This window comes from Hemiscyllium ocellatum, chromosome 20, assembly GCF_020745735.1.
Source record: "Hemiscyllium ocellatum isolate sHemOce1 chromosome 20, sHemOce1.pat.X.cur, whole genome shotgun sequence".
In the NCBI taxonomy this organism is placed as follows: Eukaryota; Metazoa; Chordata; class Chondrichthyes; order Orectolobiformes; family Hemiscylliidae; genus Hemiscyllium; species Hemiscyllium ocellatum.
The window spans coordinates 49681221-49701193 of NC_083420.1; the positions used below are offsets into that span (position 1 = coordinate 49681221).

Consider the following 19973-nt stretch of genomic DNA (forward strand, 5'->3'; position numbering starts at 1 on the left):
TCCAACACTGGCATCTCCAAATCATGAATACTGGGTGTGGTCTTGTTTTGAAGCCTATTCACAAGGCTTTAAGAGCTGCAAGTGTGATCAGTGGAGGTTGCTGGAACAAGCAACATGCTGGAGTCACATGGAGACGGATGGATGCCGAAAATATAATTGCACATTGCTGTGTCAACTAATCATTAAATGCATAAAGCCTTATCCATGTGGGGGTTCATGTCAATATGATAACAACAAGAATGAGTTTGCTCAGTGCTTGCGAGAATATAAATTTTCCATATTTTAGAGAACTTAAGGAGTTTGTAACATTTTGATTGAAAGTGTATAGTAGACCACCTGAGGTGGCTGCAAAACACCAGATGGCAAGCATGTGGATGAAACTTGCCTCCTCATTAAGACAGAGTGTGGCCTAGTTGTCTCCAACTCAAAAATACTGATGTTTGCATTACTAAAGCTTGGGTCTGTTTTACTTCCAGAACAGTTGTTGTAACTTTGTGATTTGCTCATGATGCCTTACATTTGTTTTTCCTTCCTCGAGATTGAGGAATTGAAAAGACTTAGATCTCGAGGAAACTAACACTGACCAAAATTTACTTTGATGTTTTCGTGGAAGACTTCTAGCTATTTGAGACCGAAACAGCGGTACTCGGTCTCTTCAGTGGCATCAATCTTTTTCTTTTCTCCATGAAGGTTTGATTTCTTAATTACATAGAAATTTTAAAGGAGCAATAAACACCACCAGGGTCGATATTGCAAAAAAATACAGTGGAATGGTTTCAAGTAATAGTGACTGAATTATTTCATCCTTGATTTTTGAAAGTTTTACTTTTTAAGAAGTGCAAATTTTAGTGGTGGTCATATTTTACAAGACTGGGCAAGAACTATTGAAAAGTAGAAATGATGTATGACCTTTGATTTAAGCAGAGTGTTGGAAGGCCATGCAGGATAACATATTCTTTGTTCAGTGCCATGGAGTTACCAATGATAGAACCACATTGGTTTGTGTGAGGTCCTCAACCCATTCTGTGCTGCCCTTTGCTGAAGTTGTCAAAAAATTCCCACCATCCTGCTTTATTTCCATTGGTTGGTTTTGTACAAATATTGTTTTCTTCCTTCCCTTCCTGTCTGCTTCTTCATGTAAATGCAACTTAATACAATCCTGGATGGACCCTCAATTTTGTTATGATCTTGATTGAGATTAGAAACATCTTTTGAAAGAAATCCAAAATCCCAGTTTTTTTTTAACTGAAAGATTCAAGTCACAGGAATCAAAATTTAATTCGAAAGGATTTTTTCCGATGTTAAGAGTCAAACAAGCAATCGCTAAACACTATCTTTAATAAACACCTATGTTCTAAAGCACAGAATCAACTCAGGTTAAATATAAATGAACAAACAAATTGCATTTGATTCCAAAGTTTAAATTACACACAAATTTACAAATACAGCTAGGGCTTTGCAAATTGGCTTGGCAGTCCTGTCAGCATGTATGTCATCTTACATGCAGAGTCTTTCAAAACTGTCTTCTAAAAATCCAGTTCCTCTTCTACATGTAGCCTGATCCCTAGGCAACAGCAGTGCAGAACCTCCTCAAAACACTGATCTGAGTAAAATACAGAAGACATCCACCAAGACTTGGGGGTGGGAATGGGTGCTCAGGTGCATAGCTGTTTGAAATGCCTCAAGCAGCTGCAGAAAATAGTCAAGGTTAATGGAATGCTGGCCTTATTTGTAAAAGGCTGGAAGGGATGAATTATTCAAAACTCTAGTTAGACCCCAGTTAGTATTAAGAGCAGATCTGGGCACCATCCCTCAGGAAGGATGTTTTGTTGTTGGATAGTATTCAACGCAGGCTGGTTAAGGATGATACCTGGGCCTCAAGGGTTAAGTTAGGAGGAGAGATTAGACAAATTAGGCCTTTATTCTCTAGAATTTAGAAGGTTAAGGGTTATTTAATCAAAGTTTTCAAGGTATTAACAAGGAAAAGCAGGGTAGATATTTTTTATTCATTCTCAGGTTGAGGGTGTTGCTGGTTAGGCAAGCATTTATCGTCCATTTCCAAGAACATTCAAGAGTCATCCACATTGCTGTGGGTCTGGAGTCACGTATTCCAGACCAAGAAAGGATAGCAATTTTCTTCCTAAATTCAATGAATGAACCAGATGGGTTTTTCCGGCAGTCGGCAATGGCTTCATGATCACCTTCCAGAGATAAAGTCAAACTATTTCCACATGTTGAAGATTCTAGAACCAGCGGCATAGTCAAAGAATTGGGGCTGGGCCATTCTGGAGAGATGTTAGAAAGCACTCACTCACAGAGTAGTGGAGGTTTGAAACTCTTACTCAAATGGTGGGTGATGCTAATTCAATTATTAAATATGAATACGAGAGACAAATTTTAATTAATCAAGGGATATGGACCTAAGACTGGCATATGGAGTTAGGCAACAGATCAGTTCTGATTTTTAGTGGCTGAGCAGGTGTGAAGGGCTGAATGGCCTACTCCAGTTCCTAGATTCATCCATGTTCATTTTACTTTAAAAAACTATTACAGCAGGTAATGGCTGATTGTTCCAGTTACTGTTAGCTTCAGCTTACTTGTTATGCATCACTGTGTTGATCGTCATCAACAACTGAGTTCTAATGGTTGCCTTTTTTTTATTTCAACCACTTCCAACTGCTAATCAGTTAACCAGCTGCAGCTACCTTGAGCACAGAGCTGGTTTATCACTGAGACTGAAGGAAACTTTGGGTAACTCTTAGTTATGTTAACTGCTAAGTGCAACCTTCACAGGATTTTACAAAGAGGTCAGCTCCTGAAACTTCCCCACTTAGCAAAATGTCAGAGTTAAGCACTTGGCCTTGCTTCACTCAGTTCTGATCTGTACTTCATAAGCTTTTTCTTTAAAGTTGCAACACAAACTGAGGTGGTCAACCTTGTTTTTAGAATCATTGCCTGAGTCTGCCTAAAACGTTTTCTGAAAAGGGAACTGTTTACATTTGGTTTTGAGCTTCCAGCTTTCTTGACAAATCTTCCAGCTTTCTCATGTTTCCTGATAATGAATCTTTCTAGGAGTAGGAATTCACGGACGCACGGATTTCTGAAAGCAACCACTGTAGAAATATTGGCAAAATCTGCACAGGAAAGTTGAAACTTGCTCAAATACTGTTGGATGAAGTGATAGTGTTGGGATAGAGGGGACATTTTCAGGATGGCAACCGGCAATGTGAAGTGCCACAGGGATCAGTGCTGAAGCCACAATTATTGACAATATATACTAATGCCTTAAATAAGGGAAGTGCATTTACTATCACTGAGTTTGTGGCTGAAACAAAAAGGTTGGAAGGCAAATGAGGATGACATACAATTTACAGAGGCATATCGACATTTTTAAATGTGAGAGCCAGAAATTGGTAGATGAATATAATGTGAGAAAATGTAAGATTTTGTTATTTGCCAGGAAACTTGGGCCTCAATATTGATATTGTGGAGAAAGACAACAGAGGGCTGAGAATTTCACAGTGGAATTTGAGAGTCCTCATGCATGAAACACAAAGCAAGCATACAAGTTCAGCAAATAAAAAGGAAGAGTAACTGAATGAAGAGAGATCGAGTAGGTTGGTCATGTGTTTACTGGATTCTAAACCAATAAGCGATGCTGTTATTGAAGCATGTAAGATTGTTTGGCTAGATTCTCAGAAGTTGTTTCCCTTTGTGAAACTAGAAGGCATAATTTCAGAATAAGGAGTCACCCATTTTGAATCTGTGGAATTCTTTATTGCAAAGGGCTGTTGAGACTGGGTCATTAAAAATATTCAAAGCTGAGATAGACATTTTTTAATCATTAAGGAGATCAAGGGTTAAGGGAAAAATGCAGGAAAGTGGAGCTAAGAATGATTAGATAAGTCATGATCCTTTTAAATGACAACAGACTCAATGGGAGGCAAGCCGATATGTTCTACTTTTTGTGGTCATAGATGAGGCTTTATAGCTAAAACTGTAGATATGGACAGCATTCGGTTGCTTGTTTTGCATAAACAATGAGCACATGAACAAATGAGATGTAACTACTACATTTACAGAAGGGAATATAAATGCTGAAAAATGTTACATATTTTGTTTTTGAAATGATACATTAAATTAATTGTAGACACTTTGTTTGAGTTCTAATTGCTGCACAAACAAAAACAGTCACTCACTTTATTGACAAATGTAAGTATCACACATCTGTACTGAAGTTGCTTGCTGGATATCACAGGCATTCTGCCCCACTGGGCTGGAGTTGTGGTCTCCCTGGTGCAACTTGCAGTCTCATTAAATTAACTCCCATTAAATCACAAATTGTATTCTTTCTTCCTTCTCATCCATTTCTCCGTTCAATAACATTCCCTGTTCTCCCCTTTCCAATCTAATGTCAAATCTGGTATTTAGCTTGTACCTGAGTCATTTCAACCCACCCGCTATTCAAATTAGAATTTTACTCTTACTAGCACACCCGTGTTCTAGTTTAAGGGAAAGTGTAGTCGATGTATAACTGAACCACTGATTCAGAGGTAAAAAAAATGACTGCCTCTCATATTTTGCAGACTCAACAGTGATCTTATACAGAATAGAAATCTTTAAAGTTTTGTCTCCACAAGTACAACTTGGCCTCCTGAGTATTTCTAGCATTCTTATTTTCTTTCTGATTCCCTGCATGTACATAATTTGTTTTGAATTTGGTAATTCAGAGATCTGAACTAATGATCCAGAGTCATGAGTTCAAATCTCACCAAGGCAGCTGATGAATTTATATTTAATTAAATTGGACTTGAAAGCTGATATCAACCATGTGTTCGTGGAACTATTGAAGTGTTTTAAAGTTATATCTAGTTCATTGTCCTTTAGGGAAGAAGATGTCATATTTCTCTGGGCTAGCCTACATGTGTCGCTACATGCATTCTGTTTGCAGTGGTCTAGCAAGCACCTTGTTAGTGTCAAACCACCAGAAGAAGGTCTAATATACCAAAGCCAGACTTCACATTTGGCGTTAAATTAGGGACCAGATGTGACAAAAGTATACCCAGCCCTTTTGTCCTGGTGTGTTCCCAGATGTTAATGGATTTTGTGCCAAAATTGGGACAGCTACCCCACAGACCAATAAAGCAACAACCTAATCGAGTTGTACTCAAAATCATACCATCCAGCCATCTCAAACACCATTGCTTCGTGCCACTGACAAGAAGGACCCATTAGAGATGGTGGCGCAGTGGTATACCTCAATATTGATGATCAGCATGGAGTCTCATGACACCATCAGTTGTAGACAAGGAAACCCCCTGCTGATGGACACCTACCACCCTCACTTTGCTGACAGACATTATGTAATCAAGTTGAACACAACTTTGACGAAAGACTGAAGGTGGTGAGGGTCCAGAATCTACTCCTGTGTCGGGGTTGCAATGTCTGCTAACAACAGTGTTTCAATAACACCACAAATTGGGTTGGCCATCCCCTAAAAGACATAGCTGCAGAACTGGATTCATGGTTGAGTGATGAGATAATAAACAGAAGGCAAAGTATGTACTTGATTTTTTCTCCGTCATGATTGCATGAGTGAGAGTGATAACTAGACAGTCCTTCTGGTCACAAAATTTTGTCTTCCTCATGAGGTCACTCTCCATTTAGCACCTCTCTTGTCCTAAATGGGATAGATGCTGATCAGATCAAACTGTTGCAAACTGCAAGGGACTATGGACCATCAGCGGCAGAATTAATGACGTTATGATCTGTAACCTCACGAACTGGCATATCCCTCTGTTACATTGCTTTCAAGCAAGGAGACCAAACTTATTTGAATTGGAGCGTTACCAGGACAAAGCATATCTAAAAATGAGAAGCTATCCTGGGAAGCTGAACAGTGGAAGCAACGTGCTGTAGACCGAGTTAAGATTCGATTTAAACTCTGCAGTCCTGTCACATGCAGTTGTGTATGTTGTGGAAAATTAAACAACTCAATAGAGGAGGAGTATGCACAATTATCCCTATCCTCGATGAACAGGGAGCCCACCACATCCAAGGGGGAGATTGAGCATTTACAAACATCTTCAGCCAGAAGTGCCAAGTGGGTGATCCATTTCAGTGTATCTAAACCCCCAGCATTATAGATGCCAGCCTTCAGCAAATTAAGTTCATTCCATGTGATATCAAGAAATAGCACAAGTATCTGAATGCTACAAAGGCTATTGGCCCTGTCAACAGTCTAGTAGTTGTATTGGAGAAATGTTCCAGAGCTAGCTGTGCTCCTAGCCAAGCTGTTACAATATGGTTAGGATACCAGCAGCTACACAGAATGTGGAAATTTGCAAGTCCACAGAGGTTAGGCATATTCTACCTGGCCAACTACTACCCCGTCACTTTGCTCTCGTCATCAGAAAAATAACATAAGATGTTGTCGAAGGTGCTATTGTCAAAGGTATTTCATTAGCTTCTCATTGATGTTCAGTTTGAGTACTGCCAGGGTTAGTTGTAATAATAGACCTTGATCCAGACGTGGACAGAAGAGCTGAACTTGGTATTTTTGACTGAATGTGGCATCAAAGAGTATCAAAACTGGAGTCAGTGGGAATTTGGAGGAAACTCTTCCCTGATTGGAGTCATACCTAGCATACAGGAAGGTGGTCACGGTTGTTGAAGTTCAATCACCTCAGTCACAGGATATCACTGCAGGACTTCCTTATGGTAGTGTCTCGGCTCAAGTATCTTCAGCTGCTTCTTCAACAACCTTCCCTCTATTATAAGGTCTGAATTGTTGATGGTTACTGATAATTGCATAATATTCACCATCATTCTCATATCCTCAGATATTGAAGCAGTTTGTGTTCATGTACAGCAAGTCCTGGATAACATTGATGCTTGGACTGATAAGTGGCATGTTACATTTGCGTTGCACACATCCCAAAGAATGACCATCTCCAGCAAGAGAGAATCCATCAATTGCCCCTTGGCATTCCTTAGCATGGCCTTCCCCTTTATCAATATTGCGGACTAACGTTGACCACAACTGAACTGGATCAATCTTCGAAGTACTGTGGACAAAAGAACAAAGAAAACTTACAGCCCAGGAACAGGCCCTTCGGCCCTTCAAGCCTGAGCCAATCCAAATCTACTGTCTAAACCTGTCACCCAGTTCCTAAGCATCTGTATCCCTCTGCTCCCCACCTACTCGTGCATCTGTCCAGACTTGTCTTAAAATGAATCTACTGTGCCTGCCTCTATCACCTCTACTGGCAATGCGTTCCAGACACCCACCACCCTCTATGTAAAGTACTGGCCGCATGTATCCCCTTTAAACTTTTCACCCCTCACCTTGAAAGTGTGACCTCTCGTTATTGAATCCTTTACCCTGGGGAAAAAGCTTATCTCTATCTACCCTGTCCATACCCTTCATGATATTGTAGACCTCAATCAGGTCCCCCCCTCAATCTCCTTTTTTCTAATCAAAACAAGCCTAACCTACTTGACCTCTCTTCAAGCTAGCACTTTCCATACCAGGCAACATCCTCGTACACCTTCTCTGCACCCTCTCCAAAGCATCCACGTCCTTTTGGTAATGTGATGACCAGAACTGTACGTAGTATTCTAAATGCGGCTGAACCAACATTGTGTACAATTTTAACATGACCGACAAAAGGAAAAGTCCAAAAGCAGTTAATTCTATGGCAAGTATCTTGCGTTCTGACTGTCCAATGCCCGTCTGCCATTTGCAAGGTGCAAATCAGGAATGTGATGGAATGCTCTCCATTCCCCTGAAGTATTGCAATTCTGATGACACTCGATGCTCAATCCCATTGAAAACAAAGTTGTTGACTTAATTGGCACTCCATGTACATGCTAAATATTTGACTGCTCTATCACCGACCCATACAAACGTAAGGTGCATTGCAGACATTCACCAAACTCCTTTAGGTAATGACTTTCAACCATGAGCTTTTCTGTCTAAAAGGGTAAAGACAGCAGATGTGTAGATGCACCACCTTAAACCCCGCACCCTGACTTGGAACTACATCCTTATTCTTGCACTATCGCTGGCTCAAAATGCTGGAAGTCCCTCTCAAACAGTGGTGTGAGTACCTCTTCAACCAGAGAATTGCAGGGGTTCAAAAGGCAGCTTATCACCTTTTCAATTGGGGATGTTCAATAAATGCTGCCCAGCCAGTGATCTTACATCCTGCAAATTAATTTTCAAAAAACCTTAATTGGGTGAATGGCATCAGTATTAGAATATAGATTAGATTAGATTACTTACAGTGTGGAAACAGGCCCTTTGGCCCAACAAGCCCACACCGACCCGCCGAAGCGCAACCCACCCATACCCCTACATTTACCCCTTACCTAACACTACGGGCAATTTAACATGGCCAATTCACCTGACCCACACATCTTTGGACTGTGGGAGGAAACCGGAGCGCCCGGAGGAAACTCACGCAGACACGGGGAGAACGTGCAAACTCCACACAGTCAGTCGCCTGAGTCGGGAATTGAACCCGGGTCTCAGGCGCTGTGAGGCAGCAGTGCTAACCACTGTGCCACCGTGCCGCCCACGTGTGAACATAGAACATAGAACAATACAGCACAGAACAAACCTTTTGGCCCCGATGTTGCACCCACCTGTGAAGTAATCTAAGCCCATCCCCCTACACTATTCTATCATCATCCTTGTGCTTATCCAAGGATTGTTTCAATCTCCCTAATGTGGCTGAGTTAACTACATTGGCAGGTAGGGCATTCCACGTTCTTACCATTCTCTGAGTAAAGAACCTGCCTCTGACATTTGTCTTAAATCTATCACCCCTCAATTTGAAGCTATGCCCCCTCGTACAAGCTGATGTCATCATCCTAGGGAAAAGACTTTCACTGTCTACCCTATCTACACTTCCCAGGACCCTACAACTGTGATTGAGTGAATCCCTAGAAAGGTACAAGGGCAATGGGAATGTGCTTGAGGGAAATTGGGAAGGCAAACAGGGGACATGAGATAGCTTTGCCAAATAAGGAGAACCCAAAGAAATTCTCTAAGTACGCTAAAGGCAAAAGTGTAACTCAGGATAGAATAGGCCTCCTTAAAGATCAGCATGGCTATCTATGTGTGGAATGATAGGTGAGATATTAAGTGAATATTTTGTCAGTATTTACTGTGGAGAAAGACTTGAAATCTAGGAAACTTGGGGAAATAAATATTGATGTCTTGAAAGGAGTTCATATTAGTGAAAAGGAGTTGATGGTGGTGTTAACATGGATTAAGGTAGATAAGTCCCCAAGACCTGATGAGGTGTTACCCAGAATTTGCAGGAAGCTCGGGAAGAGATTGCTGTGCCCCTTACTAAGATATTTGTATCATCGATAGCCAACAGTGAGGTTTCGGAAGACTGGAGGTTGGCTGACGTGGTACCGTTATTTAAGAAAAGCTCTAAGAGAAAGCAGGTGAATTACAGACCGATAGCCTTGCGTCACTAGTGGGTCAGTTGTTGGAGGGGATTCTGAGGGACAGGATTTACATGCATTTAGAAAGGCAAGGACTGATTAGAGATAGTCAGCATGGCTTTGTCCATAGGAAATCATATCTCACTAACTGGATTTGAGTGTTTTGAATAAGTAACAAAGAAGATTCATGAAGGGAGAGCAATTGACATTGTCTATATGGACTTCAGCAGAGTGTTTGACATGTAAACTGGTTAGTAATGTTGGGTTACATGGAATCTGGGGGAGCTAGCCAATTAGAGACAAGGTGGTGATGGTGGGTTGTTTTTCAGACTGCAGGCCTGTGACCAGTGGTGTGCCACAAGGTCCAGTGCTTTTCATCATTTGTAGAGAAGGAACAGTACTTGACCTTCTGTTTGGAAATAAGGCAGGGCAAGTGACTGAATTGTCAGTGGGGGAACATTTTGGGGCGAGTAATCATAATTCTATTAGTTTTAAAATAATTTTGGAAAAGGATAGATCTGATCAAAAAGTTAATGTTTAAATTGGAGTAAAGCCAATTTTGTCAGTATTAGATAGGTACTTTTAAAATGTGATGGGAGAGGCTAATTGCAGGTAAAGGAACAGTTGGGAAGTGAGAGACTTTTAAGAATGAGAACAAGACTTCAGAGACAGACTGTTCTTTTTAGTGTGAATAGCAAGGGAATGCTGGAAGTCTAGAGAAATTAAGGCTCTAGTCAAGATAAAAAAGGTAGGTATCTGGTATAGACAGCTACTTTGCTAAGACAGCTTGCAGCACTTTCCACGTAGAAAGTCAAGGGTAGTAGATGTATAGGAAAACAATCAATTACAAGTTCCCCTGCATTTTCTTGCCTCGAATACCTTCACCAGCACATGATCAAAATTCTGGTATTCTTTCGCTAATAGCACTGTGTGTCCATGTTCACACAAGCTTCATTGATTTAAGAAGCTGGCTCACCATGGGCCACCAGATAGTTGGCAATAATTCCTGGCCTTGTAGTGGTATTTGCATTGATTAATAAATAGGACTTGTATGACTTTGGTTCAAGACAGGCATAAGGGAAACTTGCAGCAACCAATTATCGTCGTCTTCCTCCATCCCTCTGTCCCAAAAGTGGTAATGTTGTTTAAAATGCAGAACTTCATGCTTGCTTGAAGCAATACAATTCATAATGCATACAAAACAGCAGTAGCTCCTTGCGTAATCAAGAAAATCACTGCTTGCATTGCTAGTTGTGAACTTGAATCATGGAATACCTGTTGTATGGTTTTAAAACATTTTACTAACTTGGTAAGATTGCTTATGTTGTATATAAGACCATTAGAGCAAGCATTGTTACAGCTCACTGCACCTGTCTGCTTTGTATTGTCTGCGCCTTTGTGTGTGCCGATGTACACTGGATGAGAAGGCATTTAACATAGTTGTCCTTCTGTTTTGGTAACTAAATAATTGGCATGGTCCACATTGACGTGCTGGTGATTGACTGTATACTTTCGGCTAAATCGTGTTATGCTCTATTTGCAGGTATGTGAAACATTTGGAGTGCTTCGTTCTGCTTCATTGCGTGGTGATGATGGCTGAGCAAGTCGTGGAGGAGGAGGTAATCAACGTTTCAATGTACCAAGGAGATTCCCACAGTGGTAGGTACTGCATTGCAACAGTGTTGCTCCTTCATAAATTAAGTTATGGTTTGCTTGCATTAAATGTTGATGCCCAAAATACAAAGACAATATGCAAACTGGAGCTCTTTACACATTTTATTTGTGTGATTACAATTAACATTCTTTTAAACCTTGTTTCCGTGTGGCTATCTTTCCATTTGTCGTATTTGTGCATTTCCTTGCAGAGAACATTCAACTCCTCTTCATTCAACTAGAGCATACGCATCTTTACTCTCTTTAGTTCTTTTGGTTCCCTAAATCTTTAATATTGTTGCTTAACTGATCTAATAATCAGTTTTGATTTTTCAAATGACTCTTGGTCTCAACAACTTTGCTTTAAGGAGTTCCAGACTTCCATTACCCCATTACGTTTAACAGATTCATATAAGATTATTTGCATCAGAAGTCTAAGTCAATTTAGATTTTCTATAAGACAGACCAGTTGTGCAGCTCCATCATCAGGGTAAGTTGGAATTCATGCAGATTTTGTGTTTTTTGTAACATGAGTGATTGCATTTGCTGCTTGAAGTGACAAAATGTTTCCATGAAAATTATTAGAATAACAATTTATGTAGAATGTTTAGAAATTATGGTTGTTAGAGGAACATTCCTGCCATGAAAGTAGTTTTTTTTAGCTTTGCCTCCCTGCTGCTGATGAGAGAGTCATGCAAACATTAAGCAAATAGAGGCTCTAATTGGGAAACGGGTCCTTGATAGGAAGCTTTAAAATCTTGTGAATTTTTTGTTTAATATTTGTGGTTGTTGCTCTCTTTTCCAGCTGATCAAAATGACTGTGTAGCTGTTAGCCAATTTAGAAATGTTCTTTTTAAGTATCTCTCTTCTTAAAATTATTTCATCATTCCCTTCTTGCTGGAGATTTCGAATGGATGAAATTACATTCATTTCAAATTGTTTTGACACTTATTCCTGTTCCGATGAAATTGACCTCAAATTTTCCACCCACTGTGCCGTTTATATCTGAGAACCACATTCTCTTTTGTTTCCAAATCCTTCTGGAACAGACCTGCAGCACACAAGGCCACATTGCATATTGGTGAGATTTTTCAATTTTCTTGTGGCACTGTGTTGAAATTAGACTTTTTAAAAAATTTGCTTCTTTGCCATTCACTGATTTGGAGTAGTATTGAATTTGATGCAATTTATTTCACAAGAACTTCTTACTGCTAACAAAAAGAAAAAAAAACATACAGCACACCAACTGTATTCAATCCCATCTCAATTAAAAGGAGTAGACTATGCAGCCATGCTCCCCCTTCGTGCTTGTTTAGCCAATGCACGCTGAATTCAGAATATTTTGAAATAGTTGTACCTTGGAGTTTAACTCTCATTTTTGTTAAACTCAATTTTCCTTCAACTGCAATAGAAAGTTATGAAGGGACTCTCCTTGAACTCACATTGGTCAGGTCATTCAGTCAAGAAGTGACATTTCCAGACAGGGGCAGACCCTTTTCTCAAGCTGTTATTTGAAACTGTGACTACATCTTTGAGGAAATGCAGAATTACAGTACTTAAATAGAATGGAAGAGCAGAGATGTGAGAGCTATGGCTTGCTTCTCAAAGCTGCTTGTACGGGCTTTTTTCTGTCCTATGTAGAGCTGCAATCCAGTGGCAAAATTTAATTATCCAAATGCACCAATGTTGCTTTACAGAAGCATTCCATAAGCACAAATATGTTTAAGACTGCCTCTCCTTTTAGGTTTAAAAGTGGTGGAAGAGTAACATGAATAACGCTAGTTGTTCTGTAATTGGCAAGTAGACATATCATTCCAAAAGCAAGCCAGTTACTGCTTGTTGGCCTTATTTTCACCCTGTGGATGGAAGAGGACAGACAGCGCGAAGAGTCATTATTGTAATGACTCTGCTTTTTTTGTTGCAAGTACTTAAGTTGACATTTTAGTCTGTTAATATTTTGCAAGAAAAATACTGCAATAAATGGGTTTGTGATCTTTAATAAAAAGTATTTGAACAAGCTTTGTAATGCAGAACCTACCATTTATCATCTCCAGCTCTTGGGAAGACCACCTACAATGTGAGGGAAGTGTTCCTTACTCTGTCTGTGTTTTGCCCTGCCATCATTTTTCATGCCTTTCTGCCCTGTTCCCCTTTTTTCCAATGATTCCACTGTGCTGCATTATCCATCCAACTGCTCTGGTTTGACTTGTATCACTCACTATCTGAAAGAAACATTTCACGAAGGCTGGAAATACATTATAAATGTCGTAAATATCTTTTGACAACCAAGTCTTTATTCCTCAATTTTTGTTCCAGTATGGAGAGACCCTCGCAATACACCAGTCATCACCATCTCAGATGACTCTGACTCAGATGATGATCCTCCAGTTGTGGCCATTGAGAATCAACTCGTAGAGGATCAAGATGTTGTACTCATTGAGGTATAATGCTTTGTTACAGAGCCTTCTGTTTACGGAAATGGCTTTACTCAAAATATGCATTAACAGGAACAGCATGATGGTGCTTCAGTAAGTGATATGAATTTTTGGAGTTGACTGTATTGGCCAAGAAGACCTCAGCTATTGATCTCAGCAAGAGATAACTTTTTGATACAAACATAGAAATATATGAAATAGGAGCAGAAGCAGACCTTTCGCTCTTTGGAGCCTGCTCCACTGTTCAGTAAGACTATGGCTGATTTGTTTGTGTTTTGAATTCCATGTTACCGTCTAACCTCAAACCTTAGATTCTCATTAGTCAAAGGAAATCAATCTATCTCTGGTGTAAAAATATTTAATGACCACTGCATTCACCACCTTCAGAGGCAGAGAGTTCCAAAGTTGCAAAACACTGAGAATTCATCTCATTTAGAGTCATGGACATGTACAGCATGGAAACAGACCCTTTGGTCCAACTCGTCCATGCCGACCAGATATCCCAACCCCATTTAGTCCCACCTGCCAGCACCCGGCCCTATCCCTCCAAACCCTTCTGATTCATTTACCCATCCTGATGCGTTTTAAATGTTGCAATTGTACCAGCCACCACCACTTCCTCTGGCAGCTCATTCCATACACGTACCAGCCTCTGTGTGAAAAAGTTAGGTCTCTTTTATATCTTTCCCTTCTCACCCTAAACCAATACCCTCTAGCTCTGGACTCCCCAACCCTAGGGAAAAGACTTTGTCTATTTATCCTATCCATGTCCCTCACGATTTTGTAAACCTCGATAAGGTCACCAAGGGGTCCCTAATTTTGAAATGCTGCTCCTTAGTTCATGACTGACCCACAAGAAGAAACATCCTTTCCACATTCACCTTGTCAAGCCCGTTCAGGATCTTAAACACTTCAATCAGGTGACCCTTTACTCTTCTAAACTGTAGTGGAACAAGTGCAGGTCACCCAGCATACCCTTGGGTGTCAACCCACTCATTCTAGTTATCAATCTAGTGAACCTCTTCTGATCTGCCTCCAACACATTTACATCGCTCCTTCCATAAGGAGACCAAACCACATGCATTATTTGAGATCTGATCTCATCAATGCAATACAGTAGATGAATGCAAATAATCTGTTTTTTCTGGTGGGGACAGAATCTTAAATACAGAGCCAAGTTGTACAGGAATTAAATGAAGAAGCGCTTCTTTCTCACATAACATTAGCAACCTGGAACTTTTTTTCGCCCAAAAAGTTCTCAAATTTGGGTCAGTTGTAAAGACATATTTTTAGTATTTTTGTTTGTGGACTGAAATGAGAAAAGAACAGGTTTAAAAACAAGTTATCTAACACTTCGCTGTGTAAACATTGCTTACACTGTTGGTTCAGCAGTTGAAGCCTTATTATAAATGTGCTGGAGCTGTACACAAATGGAGATTTAGACGGCAAGAAATAACTGGTCTGTGAAATGCTGACTAGTTTGCAAAGACAAAATTCATTGGCCTATCAACAGTGATGTGATTGGCTCACAGGCAACAGAGTAGCTTGGGGTGTAAATGTTTGGATCTTTGTTTTTGCTTTGCAGCAGGCTGTCATGCCTGAAAATAGCCAGTTTATTTCCCCTCACCTATTATTATAAACTGAGACCTTTATACGTAATAGTACTTGGAGAAGGAAGATTAAGCTGCACAGTTCTGATCAGCAAATGGTTCATCTCAGCAAAGTCCATGAACAAGGATAATTGCCTCCCAGTCTTTACCTCTTCCCATAGCACCCCTTTTTTTGTATCTGCCGTGTGTGTGTGTGTAGAACGGGTGTTTATAAGTGGGTTAGAGTTTTAATTAGGAGAGTCTTGTTATCTGGGATCTATTTAATCCAGAATCTATTTACAAGAAATTGTCATTTCTGTTATCTGAAAGACCGCTAAATTGAGGAATTCTCTGTACTTCTGTGTTGACTCCAGAAATAGCGGGTTGATTTCCAGTATGCGAACCCATGGAGGTGTAGCACTATTGAAACTTTCACCACTGAATTTGATAGTTTTCTCCTTAATAAGGTATCATATAATATGGTGCAGTGGAGGTGCTGTATGGTTTATTCTGTCATCTGTTCCTATTATTCATAACAATGATATGGTTCCCTAAAGACAAATACCTTCTGGCCCACAATGTCATTGTCAAAAATCAGCCATGTCGTAAGCTATTAAGTGGGAAAAGGAATGTCCAAAATAGTCAATATGTTATGATGTACAATATTACTTAATAAATGTAAATCAGTTGGGAGGATAAGAGGAATAATTTAATTTGCTCATTCGAATATCATTGTTGCTATAGTTAATTGCAAGTGAATAGAGAAACGAATTTATATAGTTTTGTTTCTGTTGATGACTTTGTAAGCCACATTATACATTGATGCTGTTCAAGATATAAATTACTGATATAATTTCTTTCAAATATAACTTGTCTCCAGTAGGAGTTAGCTGCATTTGGTGGATTTAACTAAGCTTGTGATTGATTCTGAAATCATAGTGGCAGATTGCTTGCAATAGTACAAGCTCAGTCCAAAGTAGTCTGATTTGCAGTAACTCAATTAGTTGAGCTTTAAATCTGCTCTGGAAAATTTGGGGGATTCTGGGACAGGGTTATATTGTGGGGTATGTAGAGTTAGGAAGGATTGTGTTGGATCTGGGGTGAGGATGGGTTTTGGTAGGGGATTGTTGCATCAGTAGTCAGATGGAGGAGCTTGGTGCGGGGTTCAAGTGGGTAGGGTGTAGGAGCTTCAGGAGCATGGTGGAGGAGAGCAGGTAGGTAGTCGGGTATGTTCTGTTCATCTGGGTTGGGATGTTGGGCAGGAGATGATCGAGAGTGTTTGGGTTGTGTTGGGAATGTGGTCAGCGTGGAACGAAGGCATGGTTGCTCAGGAGAGGGGTAACCAGTTGATTGAGTTCAGGTTGAAGTGAATAGTGTTGGTTTACAGTTAAGTGCCATGTTAGAATGGGGTGAGACCTGTTGCATTGAGGCTATTAACATTTTGGGTCAATTGGAATTGGAGAGTGCATTGGGTGGAGGTGGGATGGAGGATCAGGTTGGGTCAATCAAGGGCGGATATAGCATCTGGTCGGTGGGGGACAGACTATGAGCAGGACTATGTGACGGAATAGTGTGTCTGGTATGACTGTATAAAGCGATTGAATTTCCTTGAGGATATTCCCATTGTGCCCACTGAAATTCTAGCAGGAATCACAGCACAAATCTTGTTTACAAGTTTAAAAGTGGTCTCCACTGAATTACAGCAGAAGCTGAAACAGACCCTTCGGTCTAACTCATCCATGCCGACCAGATATCCTAAATTAATCTAGTCCCAGCAATTGGTCCATATCTCTCTAAACAATTCCTATTCATGTACCCATCCAGATGCCTTTAAAATGTTCTAATTGTACCATTCTCCACCACTTCCTCTGGCAGCTCATTCCATACATGTACCATCCTCTGTGTGAAAAAGTTGCCCCTTACGTCCCTTTTAAATCTTTCCACTCTCTCCCTAAACCTGTGCCGTCTAGTTCTGGACTCCCCCACCCCGGGTAAAAGACATTGTCTATTTATCCTATCCATGCCCCTCATAATTTTGTAAACCTCGATAAGGTCACCCCTCAGCCTCCGACGCTCCAGGGAAAACAGCCCCAGCCTGTTCAGCCTCTCCCTATAGCTCAAACCCTCCAACCCTGGCAACATCCTTATACATCTTTTCTGAACCCTTTCAAGTTTCACAACATCTTTCTGATAGGAAGGAGACCAGAATTGCACGCAATATTCCAATAGTGGCCTAACCAATATCCTGTACAGCCGCAACATGACCTCCCAACTCCTGTACTCAATCCTCTGACTAATAAATGAAAACACACTAAATGCATTCTTCACTATCCTATCTACTTGTGACTATACATTCAAGGAACTATGAACCTGCACTACAAGGTCTCTTTGTTCAGCAACACTCCCCAGGACTTTGCCATTAAGTGTATAAGTCCAGTGTTAATTTGCTGTTCCAAAATGCAGTACCTCACATTTATCTGAATTAAACTCCATCTGTCACTCATCGGCTCATTGGCCCATCAGATCATGAACCTGTTGTGGGGTAATCTTCACTGTGTTTACATCTCCAATGGTGTCATCTGCAAACTTACTAACCATACCCCCTATGTTCAAATCCCAAATCATTTGTATAAATAACAAAAAGCAGTGGACCCAGCACCAGTCCTTGTGGCACACCACTGGTCACAGGCCTCCAATTTAAAAAGTAACCTTCCGCCGTCACACTCTGTCTTCTACCTTCAAACCAGTTCTATACCCAGATGCCTAGTTCTCCCTGTATTCCATGAAATCTAACCTTGCTAACCAGTCTACCATGCCTTACTGAAGTCCATATAGATCACATCCACGCTCTGCCGTCATCAATCCCCTCAGTGACTTCTTTGAAAAGCTCAGTCAAGTTGTGAGACATGATCACCCATGCCCAAAGCCATGTTGACTATCCCTAATTAGTCTTTGCATATCCAAAGACGTGTAAATCCTGTCTCTCCGGATTCCCTCCAACAGCTTGCTCACCACCAATGTCGGGTTTACAGTTCCCTGGCTTTTGCTTACCACTCTTCTTAAATAGTGGCACCACATTACTCAATCTTCAGCCTCCTGGCACCTCACCTGTGACTATCGACAATCCAAGTATCTTAGCAACTGACCCAGCAATCATTTCCCTAGTTTCCCACAGTGTTCTAGGGTACACCTGATGAGGTCCTGGTAATGTATCCACCTTTGAGTTTTAAGACATCCAGTACCACCACCTCTGTAATATGGACACTTTACAAGATGTCACCATCTATTTCCCCACAATCTGTATCATCTATGTCCTTCTCCACAGTAAATACTGATGCAAATACTCATTTAGTATCTCTCCATCTCTTGTGGTTGCACACACAGGCTGCCTTGCTGATCATTGAGGGGTCCTTTTCTCTCCCTTGTTACTCTTTTGTCCTTAATGTATTTATAAAATCCCTCTGGATTCTCCCTCACCCTATTTGCCAAAACTATTTCATGTCCCCTTTATGTCCTCCTAATTTCCCTCTTAAGTATATTCTCACTGCCCTGAGACTTTTCTAAGGATTCACTCTATCTCTGCTGTCTATATCTGACATATGCTTCCTCCTTTTTCTTGACCAAAACCTCAATTTCTCTCATTATCCAGCATTCCCTACATTTACCAGTCTTGCCCTTCATGCTAACAGGAACATAACTGTTTCTGGACTCACGTTATCTAATTTTTGAAGGCTTCCCATTTTTCACCAGTCTCGGAGTTTGGTGGAGGGGGGTGGTTATAATTCAGTCTCAACATGTGAACATCCCTTTGTTATCTCTCAATTCCACCCTAATAACCTCTTTGGACCTATTTCTAAGAATATCCTCCCTAAGTACTGTTATGTAATAGAGTCATAGAGATGTACAGCATGGAAACAGACCCTTCAGTCCAACTTGTCCATGCCAACCAAATATATCCAAACCCAATCTAATCCCACCTGCCAGCATCCGGCCCATATCCCTCCAAACCCTTCCTATTCAAAGATTCATCTAGATGTTATCCCTTATCAAAAATGCAATTGAAATAAATGCAATTTAATTTACCTCTCCCTTTGCTTTGTTTTGTTTCTGCCTGCCCTGACTGTTTGACTTGCTCCTTTCCCCAACTCTACCAGTCTCAGATTGATCTCTTTCCTCACTATCTTTCTGAGTCTCTTCTCCAAGCAGCTCTGGCTCAGGAATAGAGAATTCGACGTTTCGAGCATAAGCCCTTCATCCTGATGAAGGGCTTATGCTCGAAACGTCGAATTCTCTATTCCTGAGATGCTGCCTAACCTGCTGTGCTTTGACCAGCAACACATTTGCAGCTGTGATCTCCAGCATCTGCAGACCTCATTTTTTACTCCAAGCAGCTCTAGCAGATCTCCCTGCCAGTACATTAGTCCCTTTCCCATCCAGGTGCAATCTATCCTCCTTGTACAGGTCTCTTGTACCCCAGAAGAGATTCCGATTATCCAAAGATTTTCCTTCCTATGTCATTAGCTCCGATGCATACAAAGAACTCCTGGTGGTCCCACTCCACTCTGAGAATATTCTTCATTGTTTCCGAGTTATCCTTGATTTTAGCATCAGGGAGGCAACACACTGTTCTGATTTCTCGCTGTCTGCCACAGAAATGTCTGTCTGTGCCTCTGACAAGCGTGCCCTATCACAATCAATTGCTTGGAGCTTGTTACATTAGAGCCAGTCTCTATACCAGAACCTTGGCTGTCCATGCTATATTCCCCTGAGAGTCTATCACCCTGAAATTAAAACAGCATACTTGTTTGAGATTGGAATACAAACAGGAGACTCC

The 19973-nt window shown here is 40.7% G+C and overlaps 1 protein-coding gene across 4 annotated transcripts in view; it reads left to right on the plus strand.

The window, feature by feature from the left end:
• The window catches only part of rnf216 (ring finger protein 216), a 220346-nt gene that overhangs the window by 30675 nt on the left and 169698 nt on the right, over positions 1 to 19973 (plus strand). For 3 of the 4 annotated variants that reach the window (XM_060840343.1, XM_060840345.1, XM_060840344.1), the window contains exons 2-3: positions 11006 to 11121; positions 13432 to 13556. In XM_060840343.1, coding sequence (XP_060696326.1) covers positions 11052 to 11121; positions 13432 to 13556 — 195 coding nt within the window. In that variant the 5' untranslated portion in view covers positions 11006 to 11051. Of the gene's footprint in view, positions 1 to 11005; positions 11122 to 13431; positions 13557 to 19973 lie in introns of those variants that run through there. The other variant, XM_060840346.1, reaches the window with a different exon arrangement.